The sequence below is a fragment of the Oncorhynchus clarkii genome, chromosome 12, assembly GCF_045791955.1.
Source record: "Oncorhynchus clarkii lewisi isolate Uvic-CL-2024 chromosome 12, UVic_Ocla_1.0, whole genome shotgun sequence".
NCBI lineage: Eukaryota > Metazoa > Chordata > Actinopteri > Salmoniformes > Salmonidae > Oncorhynchus > Oncorhynchus clarkii.
Genome location: NC_092158.1, coordinates 13,558,665 through 13,572,111, shown reverse-complemented (window position 1 = coordinate 13,572,111; position 13,447 = coordinate 13,558,665). Strand labels below are relative to the sequence as shown.

The following is a 13,447-nucleotide window of genomic DNA, read 5'->3' as shown; positions in this document are numbered from 1 at the left end:
CAACTTTACGGATTTACATTTTAATTATCGTTTATATTTTTAGTTTTTCCCCTCACTCAACTTTTTTTTTCATTCAACTTTTTCACTCCGGACACTTTATCTGGACGTGGTTCGTCAGGACCTCCAACAGCCGAAGCTAAGTAGTAACATTAACATGATGCCTTCTAATTACAGTCGCTGTACTCATAAAATACAGGAGAACGATCGCCTTACGTTAGGCAAGGGTAATTTCAGTGTATGAAAGGATGAAACAGTGTCTGTGCCACCAGTAAGTACAGATAGTAACGTTAGCATAAATCCCCTCGCTCGGCGTCATTTCCGTTCCAATTTTCTGGAAGCTTGCTTCAGAGCTCGGGTATTTTCTGTATACCAGGGAGCTAGTTGGAAGCAGCTCTTTCAGTAGTTTAGTTGGAATAGGGTCCAGTATGCAGTACATTTTGGTGTTCCGTTTTAGGACCGCTATTGTTCTCACTATATATTTTACCTCTTGGATGTCATTCGAAAACATAATGTTAACTTTCACTGCTATGCAGATGACACACAGCTGTACATTTTAATGAAACATGGTGAAGCCCCAAAATTGCCCTCGCTAGAAGCCTGTGTTTCAGACATAAGGAAGTGGATGGCTGCAAACGTTCTACTTTTAAACTCGGACAAAACAGAGATAGTTGTTCTAGGTCCCAAGAAACAAAGAGATCTTCTGTTGATTCTGACAATTAATCTTGATGGTTGTACAGTTGTCTCAAATAAAAATGTGAAGGATCTCGGCGTTACTCTGGATCCTGATCTCTCTTTTGACGAACATATCAAGACTGTTACAAGGACAGCTTTTTTCTGTCTAAGTAACATTGCAAAAATCAGAAACTTTCTGTCCAAAAATGATGCAGAAAAATGTATCCATGCTTTTGTTACTTCTAGGTTAGACTACTGCAATGCTCTACTTTCCGGCTACCCGGATAAAGCACTAAATAAACTTCGGTTAGCGCTAAATACGGCTACTAGAATCCTGACTAGAACCCAAAAAAATTATCACATCAGTGCTAGCCTCTCTACACTGGCTTCCTGTTAAGGCAAGGGCTGATTTCAAGGTTTTTCTGCTAATCTACAAAACATTACATGGGCTTGCTCCTACCTATCTTTCCGATTTGGTCCTGCAGTAAATACCTACACGTACGCTACAGTCACAAGACGCAGGCCTCCTAATTGTCCCTAGAATTTCTAAGCAAACAGCTGGAGGCATGGCTTTCTCCTATAGAGCTCAATTTTTATGGAATGGTCTGCCTACCCATGTGAGAGATGCAGACTCGGTCTCAACCTTTAAGTCTTTACTGAAGACTCATCTCTTCAGTGGGTCATATGATTGAGTGTAGTCTGGCCCATGAGTGTGAAGGTGAACGGAAATCCTCTGGAGCAACAAACCGCCCTTGCTGTCTCTGCCTGGTCAGTTCCCCTCTCTCCACTGGGATTCTCTGCCTCTAACCCTATTACAGGGGCTGAGTCACTGGCTTACTGGTGCTCTACCATGCCGTCCCTAGGAGGGGTGCGTCACTTGAGTGGGTTGAGTCACTGACGTGATCTTCCTGTCTGGCTTGGCGCCCCCCCTTGGGTTGTGCCGTGGCGGAGGGCTATACTCGGCCTTGTCTCAGGATGGTAAGTTGGTGGTTGAAGATATCCCTCCAGTGGTGTGGGGGCTGTGCTTTGGCAAAGTGGGTGGGGTTATATCCTGCCTGTTTGGCCCTGTCCTGGGGTATCATCGGATGGGGCCACAGTGTCTCCTGATCCCTCCTGTCTCAGCCTCCAGTATTTATGCTGCAGTAGTTTGTGTCGGGGGGCTAGGGTCAGTCTGTTATATCTGGAGTACTTCTCCTGTCTTATTATTATTTGACCATGCTGGTCATTTATGAACATTTGAACATCTTGGCCATATTCTGAATCTCCAACCGGCACAGCCAGAAGAGGACTGGCCACCCCTCATAGCCTGGTTCCTCTCTAGGTTTCTTCCTAGGTTTTGGCCTTTCTAGGGAGTTTTTCCTAGCCACTGTGCTTCTACACCTGCATTGCTTGCTGTTTGGGGTTTTAGGCTGGGTTTCTGTACAGCACTTTGAGATATCAGCTGATGTAAGAAGGGCTATATAAATAAATTTGATTGATACTGTTCTCTCTTTGTCTCTCTCTTTTCACCTGCTATAATGTTCTCGATCTCTCTCTCTCTGTCTCTCTCTTTCTCTCTCTCTCTCAAATCAAGGGGCTTTATTGGCATGGGAAACATGTGTTAACATTGCCAAAGCAAGTGAGGTAGATAATATACAAAAGTGAAATAAACAATAAAAACTAACATTAAACATTACACATACAGACATTTCAAAACAATAAAGACATTACAGATGTCATATTATACATACAGTGTTGTAACAATGTACAAATGGTTAAAGAACACAAGGGAAAATAAATAAGCATAAATATGGGTTGTATTTACAATGGTGTTTGTTCTTCACTGGTTGCCCTTTTCTTGTGGCAACAGGTCACAAATCTTGCTGCTGTGATGGCACACTGGAATTTCCCCTAGTAGATATGGGAGTTTATCAAAATTGGATTTGTTTTCGAATTCTTTGTGGATCTGTGTAATCTGAGGGAAATATGTGTCTCTAATATGGTCATACATTGGGCAGGAGGTTAGGAAGTGCAGATCAGTTTCCACCTCATTTTGTGGGCAGTGTGCACATAGCCTGTCTTCTCTTGAGAGCCAGGTCTGCCCACGGCGGCCTCTCTCAATAGCAAGGCTATGCTCACTGAGTCTGTACATAGTCAAAGCTTTCCTTAAGTTTGGGTCAGTCACAGTGGTCAGGTATTCTGCAACTGTGTACTCTCTGTTTAGGGCCAAATAGCATTCTTGTTTGCGTGTTTTTTTTGTTAATTATTTCCAATGTGTCAAGTAATTATATTTTTGTTTTCTCATGATTTGGTTGAGTCTAATTGTGTTGCTGTCCTGGGGCTCTGTGGGGTGTGTTTGTGTTTGTGAACAGAGCCCCAGAACCAGCTTGCTTAGGGGACTCTTCTACAAGTTCATCTCTCTGTAGGTGATGGCTTTGTTATGGAAGGTTTGGGAATCGCTTCCTTTTAGGTGGTTGTAGAATTTAACGTCTCTTTTCTGGATTTTGATCATTAGCAGGTATTGGCCTAATTCTGCTCTGCATGCATTATTTGGTGTTCCTGGAGGATATTTTTGCAGAATTCTGCATGTGGAGTCTCAATTTGGTGTTTGTCCCATTTTGTGAATTCTTTGTTGGTGAGCGGACCCCAGACCTCACAACCATAAATGGCAATGGGTTCTATAACTGATTCAAGTATTTTAAACCAGCTCCTAATTGATATGTTGAATATTATGCTCCTTTTGATGGTGTAGAATGCCCTTCTTGCCTTGTCTCTCAGATCGTTCACAGCTTTGTGGAAGTTACCTGTGGCGCTGATGTTTCGGCCGATGTATGTATAGTTTTTTGTGTGCTCTAGGGCAACAGTGTCTAGATGGAATTTGTATTTGTGGTCCTGGCGACTGGACCTTTTTTGGAACAGCATTATTTTGGTCTTACTGAGATTTACTGTCAGGGCCCAGATCTGACAGAATCTGTGCAGAAGATCTAGATGCTGCTGTAGGCCCTCATTGGTTGGTGACAGAAGCACCAGATCATCAGCAAACAGTAGACATTTGACTTCAGATTCTAGTAGGGTGAGGCCGGGTGCTGCAGACTTTTCTAGTGCCCTCGCCAATTCGCTGATATATAAGTTGAAGAGGGTGGGGCTTAAGCTGCATCCTTGTTTCAACCCACGGCCCTGTGGGTCTTGTTTTTTGCCTATTTTAACTGCACACTTGTTGTTTGTGTACATGGATTTTATAATGTTATATGTTTTTCCCCCAACACCGCTTTCCATCAATTTGTATAGCAGACCCTCATGCCAAATTGAGTCAAAGGCTTTTTTTAAATCAATAATAAATTAAGGGGCGGCAGGTAGCCTAGTGGTTAGAGCATTGGACTAGTAACCGAAAGATTGCAAAATCAATTCCCCCGAGCTGACAAGGTGAAAATCTGTCGTTCTGCCCCTGAACAAGGCAGTTAACTGTTTCTAGGCCGTCATTGAAAATAAGAATTTGTTCTTAACTGACTTGTCTAGTTAAATAAATATTTTAAAAATACTTTGCCTTTGTTTGTTTGTCAATTAGGGTGTGCAGGGTTAATACGTGATCTGTCGTACGATAATTTGGTAAAAAGCTAATTTGACTTTTGCTCAGTATATTGTTTTCACTGAGGAAGTGTAGGAGTCAATGAAAATGTTAATGAAAATGCAGAGGATTCTCCCAAAGTAACTGTTGATGCATATCCCACGGTAGTTATTGGGGTCAAGTTTGTCTCCACTTTTGTGGATTGGTGTAATCAGTCCTTGGTTCCACATATTGGGGAAGATGCCAGAGCTAAGGATGATGTTAACGAGTTTAAGTATAGCCAATTGGAATTTGTTGTCTGTATATTTGATAATTTCATTAAGGATACCATCAACAACACAGGCCTTTTTGGGTTGGAGAGTTTTTATTTTGTCCTGTAGCTCATTCAAGGTAATTGGAGAATCCAGTGGGTTCCGGTAGTCTTTAATAGTTGATTTTAAGACTTGTATTTGATCATGTATATGTTTTTGCTGTTCTTTGTTATAGAGCCAAAAATATTGGAGAAGTGGTTTACCCATACATCTCCAATTTGGCTAGATAATTCTTTGTGTTGTTGTTTGTTTAGTGTTTTCCAATTTTCCCAGAAATGGTTAGAGACTATGGATTCTTCAATTACATTGAGCTGATTTCTGACGTGCTGTTCCTTCTTTTTCCATATTGTATTTCTGAATTGTTTTAGTGATTCACTCCCTCTCTCTCTTTCACCCTCTCCCCCTGTGTGTGTGTCTCTCTCTGTCTCTCACCTCTATGATGTAATCTCTGGGGTCGCAGGTGCTGAAGGGTCTCTTGAACAGCAGGGAGAATCCCTCAGGTGTCTGCCTGGTGTCCATCAGCTGGTAGTCCTGTTGGCTGTCCAGACTCACATGACCCTGACTGTCACTCCACGCATCCTGGAGTAACACACACAGAGAGAAACAAACACACACACAAAGGTCCGAATAAACACACATGCACGCACACACACACACACACAAAGACAGATACTAGATCAATTTTATGGACAGCAATCCACATGCTGGGCAATTGCAATTAAAGAACCCTAGAGATCTCCCAGCCAGCCAAGTATGTATTTCCATAAACATTCTGTGACATCTAACCCTAACACCAACCCTATGAGACAGCGATGCCAAGCAATGGCCAAGTGAGCGTGCAAGATGCAAGTCCCAGGAGCCAATTGTAACAACTGAATCTGTCTCCTCCAATCACATCGTTCGCATGTAAAATGCATCGAAATAGAACCAGCCATCCAATACATGTTTGTTCCACCTTGCATGATTGCTTGAGGTTGGGTCAAAGTGTAATGACTCCAAAGTAGCCACACATTTATTAAAAAGCCCAAATTAACCAGGAACGCTCCATGTGTCAGAGTTAGTTAGGCTCTGTGCGCCTCAGACTCCATTTTGAAGCAGTTTTGCTGTGCTGTTGTGACCAAAGTGGTTCTAGGATTTTAACAGAAGTTCTGAGTTATCTCTCTATCCTCATCCCTCACCCCTCTCTCCTCTTTTATCCCTCTCTCTCTCTCCACTCATCTCTCCCTTTTGGACCTACTCCCTTGTACAGGGATTCGAGGGGCCATTCAACATTAATTTGGAGAGAGGGCGCAGAAGGAAGCTAGGCAGTTTTTCACTGAGAATCAGGCAGGCAGAGAATCAGGCAGACCAGGGACGGGTCCAGGCAGAGAATCAGGCAGACCAGGGACGGGTCCAGGCAGAGAATCAGGCAGACCAGGGACGGGTCCAGGCAGAGAGTCAGGCAGACCAGGGACGGGTCCAGGCAGAGAGTCAGGCAGACCAGGGACGGGTCCAGGCAGAGAGTCAGGCAGACCAGGGACGGGTCCAGGCAGAGAGTCAGGCAGACCAGGGACGGGTCCAGGCAGAGAGTCAGGCAGGCCAGGGACGGGTCCAGGCAGAGTGTAAGGCAGACCAGGGACGGGTCCAGGCAGAGAGTTATGCAGACCAGGGACGGGTCCAGGCAGAGAGTTATGCAGACCAGGGACGGGTCCAGGCAGAGAGTTATGCAGACCAGGGACGGGTCCAGGCAGAGAGTTATGCAGACCAGGGACGGGTCCAGGCAGAGAGTCAGGCAGACCAGGGACGGGTCCAGGCAGAGAGTTATGCAGACCGCGGACGGGTCCAGGCAGAGAGTCAGGCAGACCAGGGACAGGTCCAGGCAGAGAGTCAGGCAGACCAGGGACAGGTCCAGGCAGAGGCAGGAGGAGTGAAAAGGGATGTATAATGCATGTGTGCTGCCCCACAGCAGATTAGTACAGAGAGAGAGATTTTTATTTTTTATTGTTTATTTCACTTTTGTATATTATCTACCTCACTTGCTTTGGCAATGTTAACACATGTTTCCCATGCGAGAGAGAGAGAGAGAGAGAGAGAGAGAGAGAGAGAGAGAGAGAGAGAGAGAGAGAGAGAGAGAGAGAGAGAGAGAGAGAGAGAGAGAGAGAGAGAGAGAGAGAGAGAGAGAGAGAGAGAGAATCTGTGAATGGCTGGCACACCGTTGTGACCTTTCTGCTCCCAACAGCCTTTCCCTAAGGCTGGGAAAAGAGGATATCATCCCACATAGACAGACATATGGCTTGGATAGAGGATCTCATCCCACATAGACAGACAGTAGGCTGGGAAGAGGATCTCATCCCACATAGACAGACATATGGCTTGGAAAGAGGATCTCATCCCACATAGACAGACAGTAGGCTGGGATCCTTCCTATTATAAGACTCCTGTCCTCACATGGAAAGTGAGATGTTCTTTTGAGAGCATTGCAAAATTTAGCAGACATTAAATGTTTATTTTGAGAAAGGTATATTTTCCCTTGGTGGGGGGAAACTTTTGGATGATCTTAAGATTCTACTAGTTTATTGAGTATACAGCATTTCCAGAAATTGGTTTTCACATGATGTCAACATTCAACATTCAATGTCTTTTTTTGTCCATGCAGTTTGGATCTATTAATTCCTAATCTTGTCAAAAGTTTGATATGCAACAAATGCCCATTTCAATGGCCTTATTTATTCTCTACTTTAGGATGATGTGGACACATCCTGCCTGGCAGTCTACCATCAACAGAACCAGCTCTTACGTAAAGCAATATAACGGGTACCAGCCACAATGTGGCAGATTGGCGTGTTTCTTACTCAATCTTGTTCTGGGGGCAGCTCTGCCTCGAGGGCAGAAACAAATGGGATTGGTTAAATTTAGGCAAGTAATCCTAATTGGTTAAGGTTAGGCGTTGTGCTTTCTTTCTTTCACGCAATCATTCACATTTGTTCTGCCCTGTAGGCAGCACTGCACTCTGAATCAGATTGAATAAGGAAAACCACTGAGCTACAGCATTATCCCTTCCATGTGGGAATGAAGCCCTCAACCTTGGTAAACATCACACTCTCTAATGAACCTGCCAAGTCATTGGAAACACATTGAGCCACTGTCTCTTTTATACTAGCAGAAGCACCCCTTATTGAAAGCAACAGAACAGGACCCAAATGCTATTCCCTATATAGTACACTACTTCTGACCATAACCCTGGTTTAAAATAGGTCACCTCATAGGAAATAGAATGTTATTTGGACGCAAACTAGGACTAGTGCACTTCCTTTCTCCAAACTAGGACTAGTGCACTTCCTTTCTCCAAACTAGGACTAGTGCCCTTCCTTTCTCCAAACTAGGACTAGGGCCCTTCCTTTCTCCAAACTAGGACTTAGTGCCCTGCCTTTCTCCAAACGAGGACTAGTGCACTTCCTTTCCCAAAACTAGGACTAGGGCCCTTCCTTTCTCCAAACTAGGACTAGTGCCCTGCCTTTCTCCAAACGAGGACTAGTGCACTTCCTTTCCCAAAACTAGGACTAGTGCGCTTCCTTTCTCCAAACTAGGACTAGTGCCCTTCCTTTCTCCAAACTAGGACTAGTGCCCTTCCTTTCTCCAAACTAGGACTAGTGCCCTTCCTTTCTCCAAACTAGGACTAGTGCCCTTCCTTTCTCCAAACTAGGACTAGTGCCCTTCCTTACCCCAAACTAGGATTAGGGCCCTTCCTTTCTCCAAACTAGGACTAGTACCCTTCCTTATCCCAAACTAGGACTAGTGCCCTTCCTTTCTCCAAACTAGGACTAGTGCCCTTCCTTTCTCCAAACTAGGACTAGTGCCCTTCCTTTCTCCAAACTAGGACTAGTACCCTTCCTTACACCAAAGTAGGACTAGTCCTTACAATATGCCACTTCCTTACCCCAAAGAAGGACTGATGGCCGTCGTCCCAGAGGACCACCAGGTCAGCGTTGGTGAGCTCCCCGCGGTCGGACATTCCCAGGACCAGGCCATGTTTCATCTCACTGCAGCGCACCTCCAGATACAGCTCCTGGAGGGGGTAGGAGATGTTCCAAGAGAGCTGGAGGTGTCCGCGGGGGTCCAGGGGCATATGGTAGGGCAGCTGCACCGGTGTGGAGGTGGAGGTTGGGGTGGATCCTCCCCTGGAGGGGCTGGCAGCAGGATCTACCTGGTAGGAGGCTACCAGGATCACCACCAGGGTGGCTAAGACGGTCAGGTACATCAGAGTCACGTCCTGCAGCCTCAGGTTCTTGTTGAAGAGGCGCATACTGTGCAGAGACTATTGTCTGGGTGGTGGCTTGGTTAGTCGGTTGGTCAGTTAGCCGGTGTCAGTAGGATGGTGAGTTGGTTAGTTGGTTGTTTGGTCTGTTAGTCTCAGTGTAACTCAGTCCTCACAAAGAGCATCTGAAGTGCCTCATACTCTTGTCTACCAGTTGTTTTTTCACAGTAACACTCTCTTCTCTTTCTCCTTATTTCTCCAGGTGGTTCCTCATGCCAATGTCTGGTTAGTGGGTTATCCGTTTTTTTCACAGTATCCTGTCTTCTCAGTTCCTCATCTTTTTCCAACTAGTCTCTTTTTCTCTCGATTGAATGCCATCGAACACCGTCTTCTTATTTTTCTGTTTCCTGTCTCTTCTTGGTTGGTGTCTCTCCTCTGGCCTGTGTCTCTCTCTGTCTCTGCGACCTGTCTCATCCCTCTCACTCTCTTCCTAGTCTTTTAAAGGAAATCCCATGTGACCCCTGACTCTTTATCTAATTTAACGACATTATGTTTGTTGACCAAAATTCAATTGTTTTCATTAAGCCCTCGGGTCAAGCACGGTTTTCGACATCTGCCAGTCCATAATTGATCCTAATGGACCATGGACATTATCAATGGCAATCCAGACAGACTAACTGAGTTTTATTGCCTATTCAATCTCCTCTGGTTTTGGCCTCATAGGCCAATTGGGGATGTATGGCTGGATTTAAGGGAAGTCTGATGCTCAAACTCTGACCTTGGTTGCTATCTGTCTGATCAGGCAGAAGACCAGCCACAAGGTGTACGTGAGCCATTCTAGCACCGCATCACCTGACCAGTCAAAACTCTGGGACCTTTCACCATGACAACTGCTTTGAGATTATGATCTGAGGAAATAACACCAAAAAATGTTGTTATTTTAGTTTGTCGTGACATGATATCAAAACAGACTTTACGGCTCTCTGGTTAACTCTCACGTTCTTCTGCAGATGATGCTTTCATTGATTTTAATCAACAACAAATAGCACTGACAGAAAGGCCTGTAATAACGGAAACAGAAATATTCATCATTAATGAGAAAACATTTTATGAATATGCCAATGTTAGTCCTTGTAGAGTAATTATTTTATTCTGGAGTAAGACACACAATTTGCTATTTGTCCTTGTTGCTGAAAGCTGGTATCATGCTATCGATCTCACCAGGTGTTGGTTTTCAAGGAACAATCCTCCTTCACCTGGCTTTCACCTGGCTTTCAACTGGCTTTCACCTGGCTTTCACCTGGCTTTCACCAGTCTTCACCTGGCTTTCACCTGGCTTTCAACTGGCTTTCACCTGACTTTCAACTGGCTTTCACCTGGCTTTCACCTGTTTTTAACCTGGCTTTCAACTGGCTTTCACCTGTTTTTCACCTGGCTTTCAACTGGCTTTCACCTGTTTTTCACCTGGCTTTCAACTGGCTTTCACCTGTTTTTCACCTGGCTTTCAACTGGCTTTCACCTGTTTTTCACCTGGCTTTCAACTGGCTTTCACCTGTTTTTCACCTGGCTTTCAACTGGCTTTCACCTGACTTTCACCTGGCTTTCAACTGGCTTTCACCTGACTTTCACCTGGCTTTCACCTGGCTTTCACCTGACTTTCACCTGGCTTTCAACTGGCTTTCAACTAGCTTTCACCTGACTTTCACCTGGCTTTCACCTGACTTCCACCTGGCTTTCAACTGGCTTTCAGCTGACTTTCACCTGGCTTTCACCTGGCTTTCACCTGGTTTTCACCAGTCTTCACCTGACTTTCACCTGACTTTCACCTGGCTTTCAACTGGCTTTCACCTGACTTTCACCTGTTTTTCACCTGGCTTTCAACTGGCTTTCACCTGGCTTTCACCTGTTTTTCACCTGGCGTTCAACTGGCTTTCACCTGGCTTTCAACTGGCTTTCACCTGGCTTTCACCTGGCTTTTCAGGAGGCTAATTCAAACAGGAGGCACAATGTCTCTGAAGTAAAATAACATTAACCCTCACTATTGTCCTGCCCTCCTCTTTGTGTGTGCATGTGTGTGTGCGTGTGCATGTGCATGTGTGTGTGTGTGTGTGTCAGATAACCCACCATTAATCCCCACCATTACCCACCCCTCCAGGGTTAGAGGAAGATACAATCAGAAGGCTGTCAATAGCATTGTGTTTTTCTCAATGAAGATACATGGACACCTTCTTGTTTACCGAAAAGGTCAGCAGGGGATGGAGGGAGCGAGGGAGCGAGGGAGGGGTTAAGCGTAGCAGAGAGGCAGCATGGGTAATGTAATGATGGGCTGTGCCCTGAAGCCATGGGGCTGCTGTGTCTTATAGCCTGAGAGACATGACAATGCACCAGGCAGGCCCACACGTAGCTGGCTGAGACTATACAGGCTGCTTCTACTAGCTCCAGTTCCTTCCTTCCTTCCGCCACTGACACAGTAGCGACACAAAAGACAAGCCACAAAAGAAGGATGTGAACTAGAGAAAAGAGAGAGAGGAACAGAGAGCTAGAAAGAGCGGGAGAGCGAGAAAGTAAGAGAGCGAGAGCGAGAGCGAGAGGGAGAGAGAGAGAGAGAAACAGAGAGATTGAAAGAGTGAGAGAGCAAGAGACAGAGAGAGAGAGAGAGAGAGAGAAAGAGAGACATGACTAGAGACTGGGACAGTGAGTTGAACTGGGACTAGAAAGCTTGAGGCCCTCACTGACATTATTCAGCCTGGAACAAGCCAGTCACTCCTCCTGGAACAAGCCAGTCACTCCTCCTGGAATAAGCCAGTCACTCCTCCTGGAACATCCCAGCATACTGTACTGTGCTCGGCTAAGCCAGGACAGGACGGGGTAGGACATGACAGGACAGGATGGGGTGGAACATGACAGGACAGGACGGGGTGGGACATGACAGGACAAGACGGGACAGTCTGGACTAGGACAGTCTGGACTAGGACAGTGTGGGTGGGGTTCTGGACTAGGACAGTGGGGCTGGTGGTCTAGACATGGACAGTGGGGGTGGGGGTCGGGACTAGGACAATCTTGACTAGGACAGTAAGGGTGGAGGGTCTAGACATGGACAGTCTGGACATGGACAGTGAGGGTGGGGGGATGGACTAGGACAGTGGGGCTGGGGGTCTAGACATGGACAGTGGGGGTGGGGGTCGGGACTAGGACAATCTGGACTAGGACAGTAAGGGTGGAGGGTCTAGACATGGACAGTCTGGACATGGACAGTGAGGGTGGGGGGATGGACTAGGACAGTGGGGGTGGGGGTCTAGACATGGCAGCGGGGGTGGGAGTCTGGACTAGGACAGTGAGGGTGGGGGGCTGGACTAGGACAGTGAGGGTGGGGGGCTGGACTAGGACAGTGGGGGTGGGGGGCTGGACTAGGACAGTGAGGGTGGGGGTCTAGAAATGGACAGTGAGGGTGGGGGGCTGGACTAGGACAGTGAGGGTGGGGGTCTAGACATGGACAGTGAGGGTGGGGGGATGGACTAGGACAGTGAGGGTGGGGGAGCTGGACTAGGACAGTGGGGGTGTGGGACTGGACTAGGACAGTGGGGGTGGGGGTCTAGACATGGACAGTGAGGGTGGGGGGCTGGACTAGGACAGTGAGGGTGGGGGGCTGGACTAGGACAGTGGGTGTGGGGGGCTGGACTAGGACAGTGAGGGTGGGGGTCTAGACATGGACAGTGAGGGTGGGGGGCTGGACTAGGACAGTGAGGGTGGGGGGGCTGGACATGGCAGCGGGGGTGGGAGGCTGGACTAGGACAGTGAGGGTGGGGGTCTAGACATGGACAGTGGGGGTGGGAGTCTGGACTAGGACAGTGAGGGTGGGGGGCTGGACTAGGACAGTGGGGGTGGGGGGCTGGACTAGGACAGTGGGGGACTGTAGTAGGACAGTGGGGGTGGAGGGTCTAGACATGGACAGTCTGGACATGGACAGTGAGGGTGGGGGGATGGACTAGGACAGTGGGGGTGGGGGTCTAGACATGGCAGCGGGGGTGGGAGGCTGGACTAGGACAGTGAGGGTGGGGGTCTAGACATGGACAGTGGGGGTGGGAGTCTGGACTAGGACAGTGAGGGTGGGGGTCTAGACATGGACAGTGGGGGTGGGAGTCTGGACTAGGACAGTGAGGGTGGGGGGCTGGACTAGGACAGTGGGGGTGGGGTGCTGGACTACGACAGTGGGGGACTGTCGTAGGACAGTGGGGGTGGGGGTCTAGACTAGGACAGTGGGGCTGGGGGGCTGGACTAGGACAGTGGGGGTGGGGGTCTAGACATGGACAGTGGGGGTGGGGGGCTGGACTAGGACAGTGGGGGTGGGGGTCTAGACATGGACAGTGGGGGACTGTAGTAGGACAGTGGGGATGGGGGTCTAGACTAGGACAGTGGGGCTGGGGGGCTGGACTAGGACAGTGAGGGTGGGGGGCTGGACTAGGACAGTGAGGGTGGGGGGCTGGACTAGGACAGTGAGGGTGGGGGTCTAGACATGGACAGTGGGGGTGGGAGTCTGGACTAGGACAGTGGGGGTGGGGGGCTGGACTAGGACAGTGAGGGTGGGGGGCTGGACTAGGACAGTGGGGGTGGGGGACTGGACTAGGACAGTGGGTGTGGGGGACTAGACATTGACAGTGGGGGACTGTAGTAGGACAGTGGGGGTGG

General features: G+C 47.7%; 1 protein-coding gene across 1 annotated transcript in view; it reads right to left on the bottom strand.

Moving 5' to 3' along the window:
* LOC139421872 (dopamine beta-hydroxylase (dopamine beta-monooxygenase)) overlaps positions 1-8,809 on the bottom strand; it is a 48,784-nt gene extending 39,975 nt beyond the window's left edge. The window contains exons 1-2 of the mRNA XM_071173001.1: positions 8,444-8,809; positions 4,960-5,106 (exon numbers count right to left, since the gene is read on the bottom strand). Of these exons, the coding sequence (XP_071029102.1) occupies positions 4,960-5,106; positions 8,444-8,809 (513 nt within the window). The remainder of the gene's footprint in view (positions 1-4,959; positions 5,107-8,443) is intronic.
* Between the last annotated feature and the right edge of the window lie 4,638 nt (positions 8,810-13,447).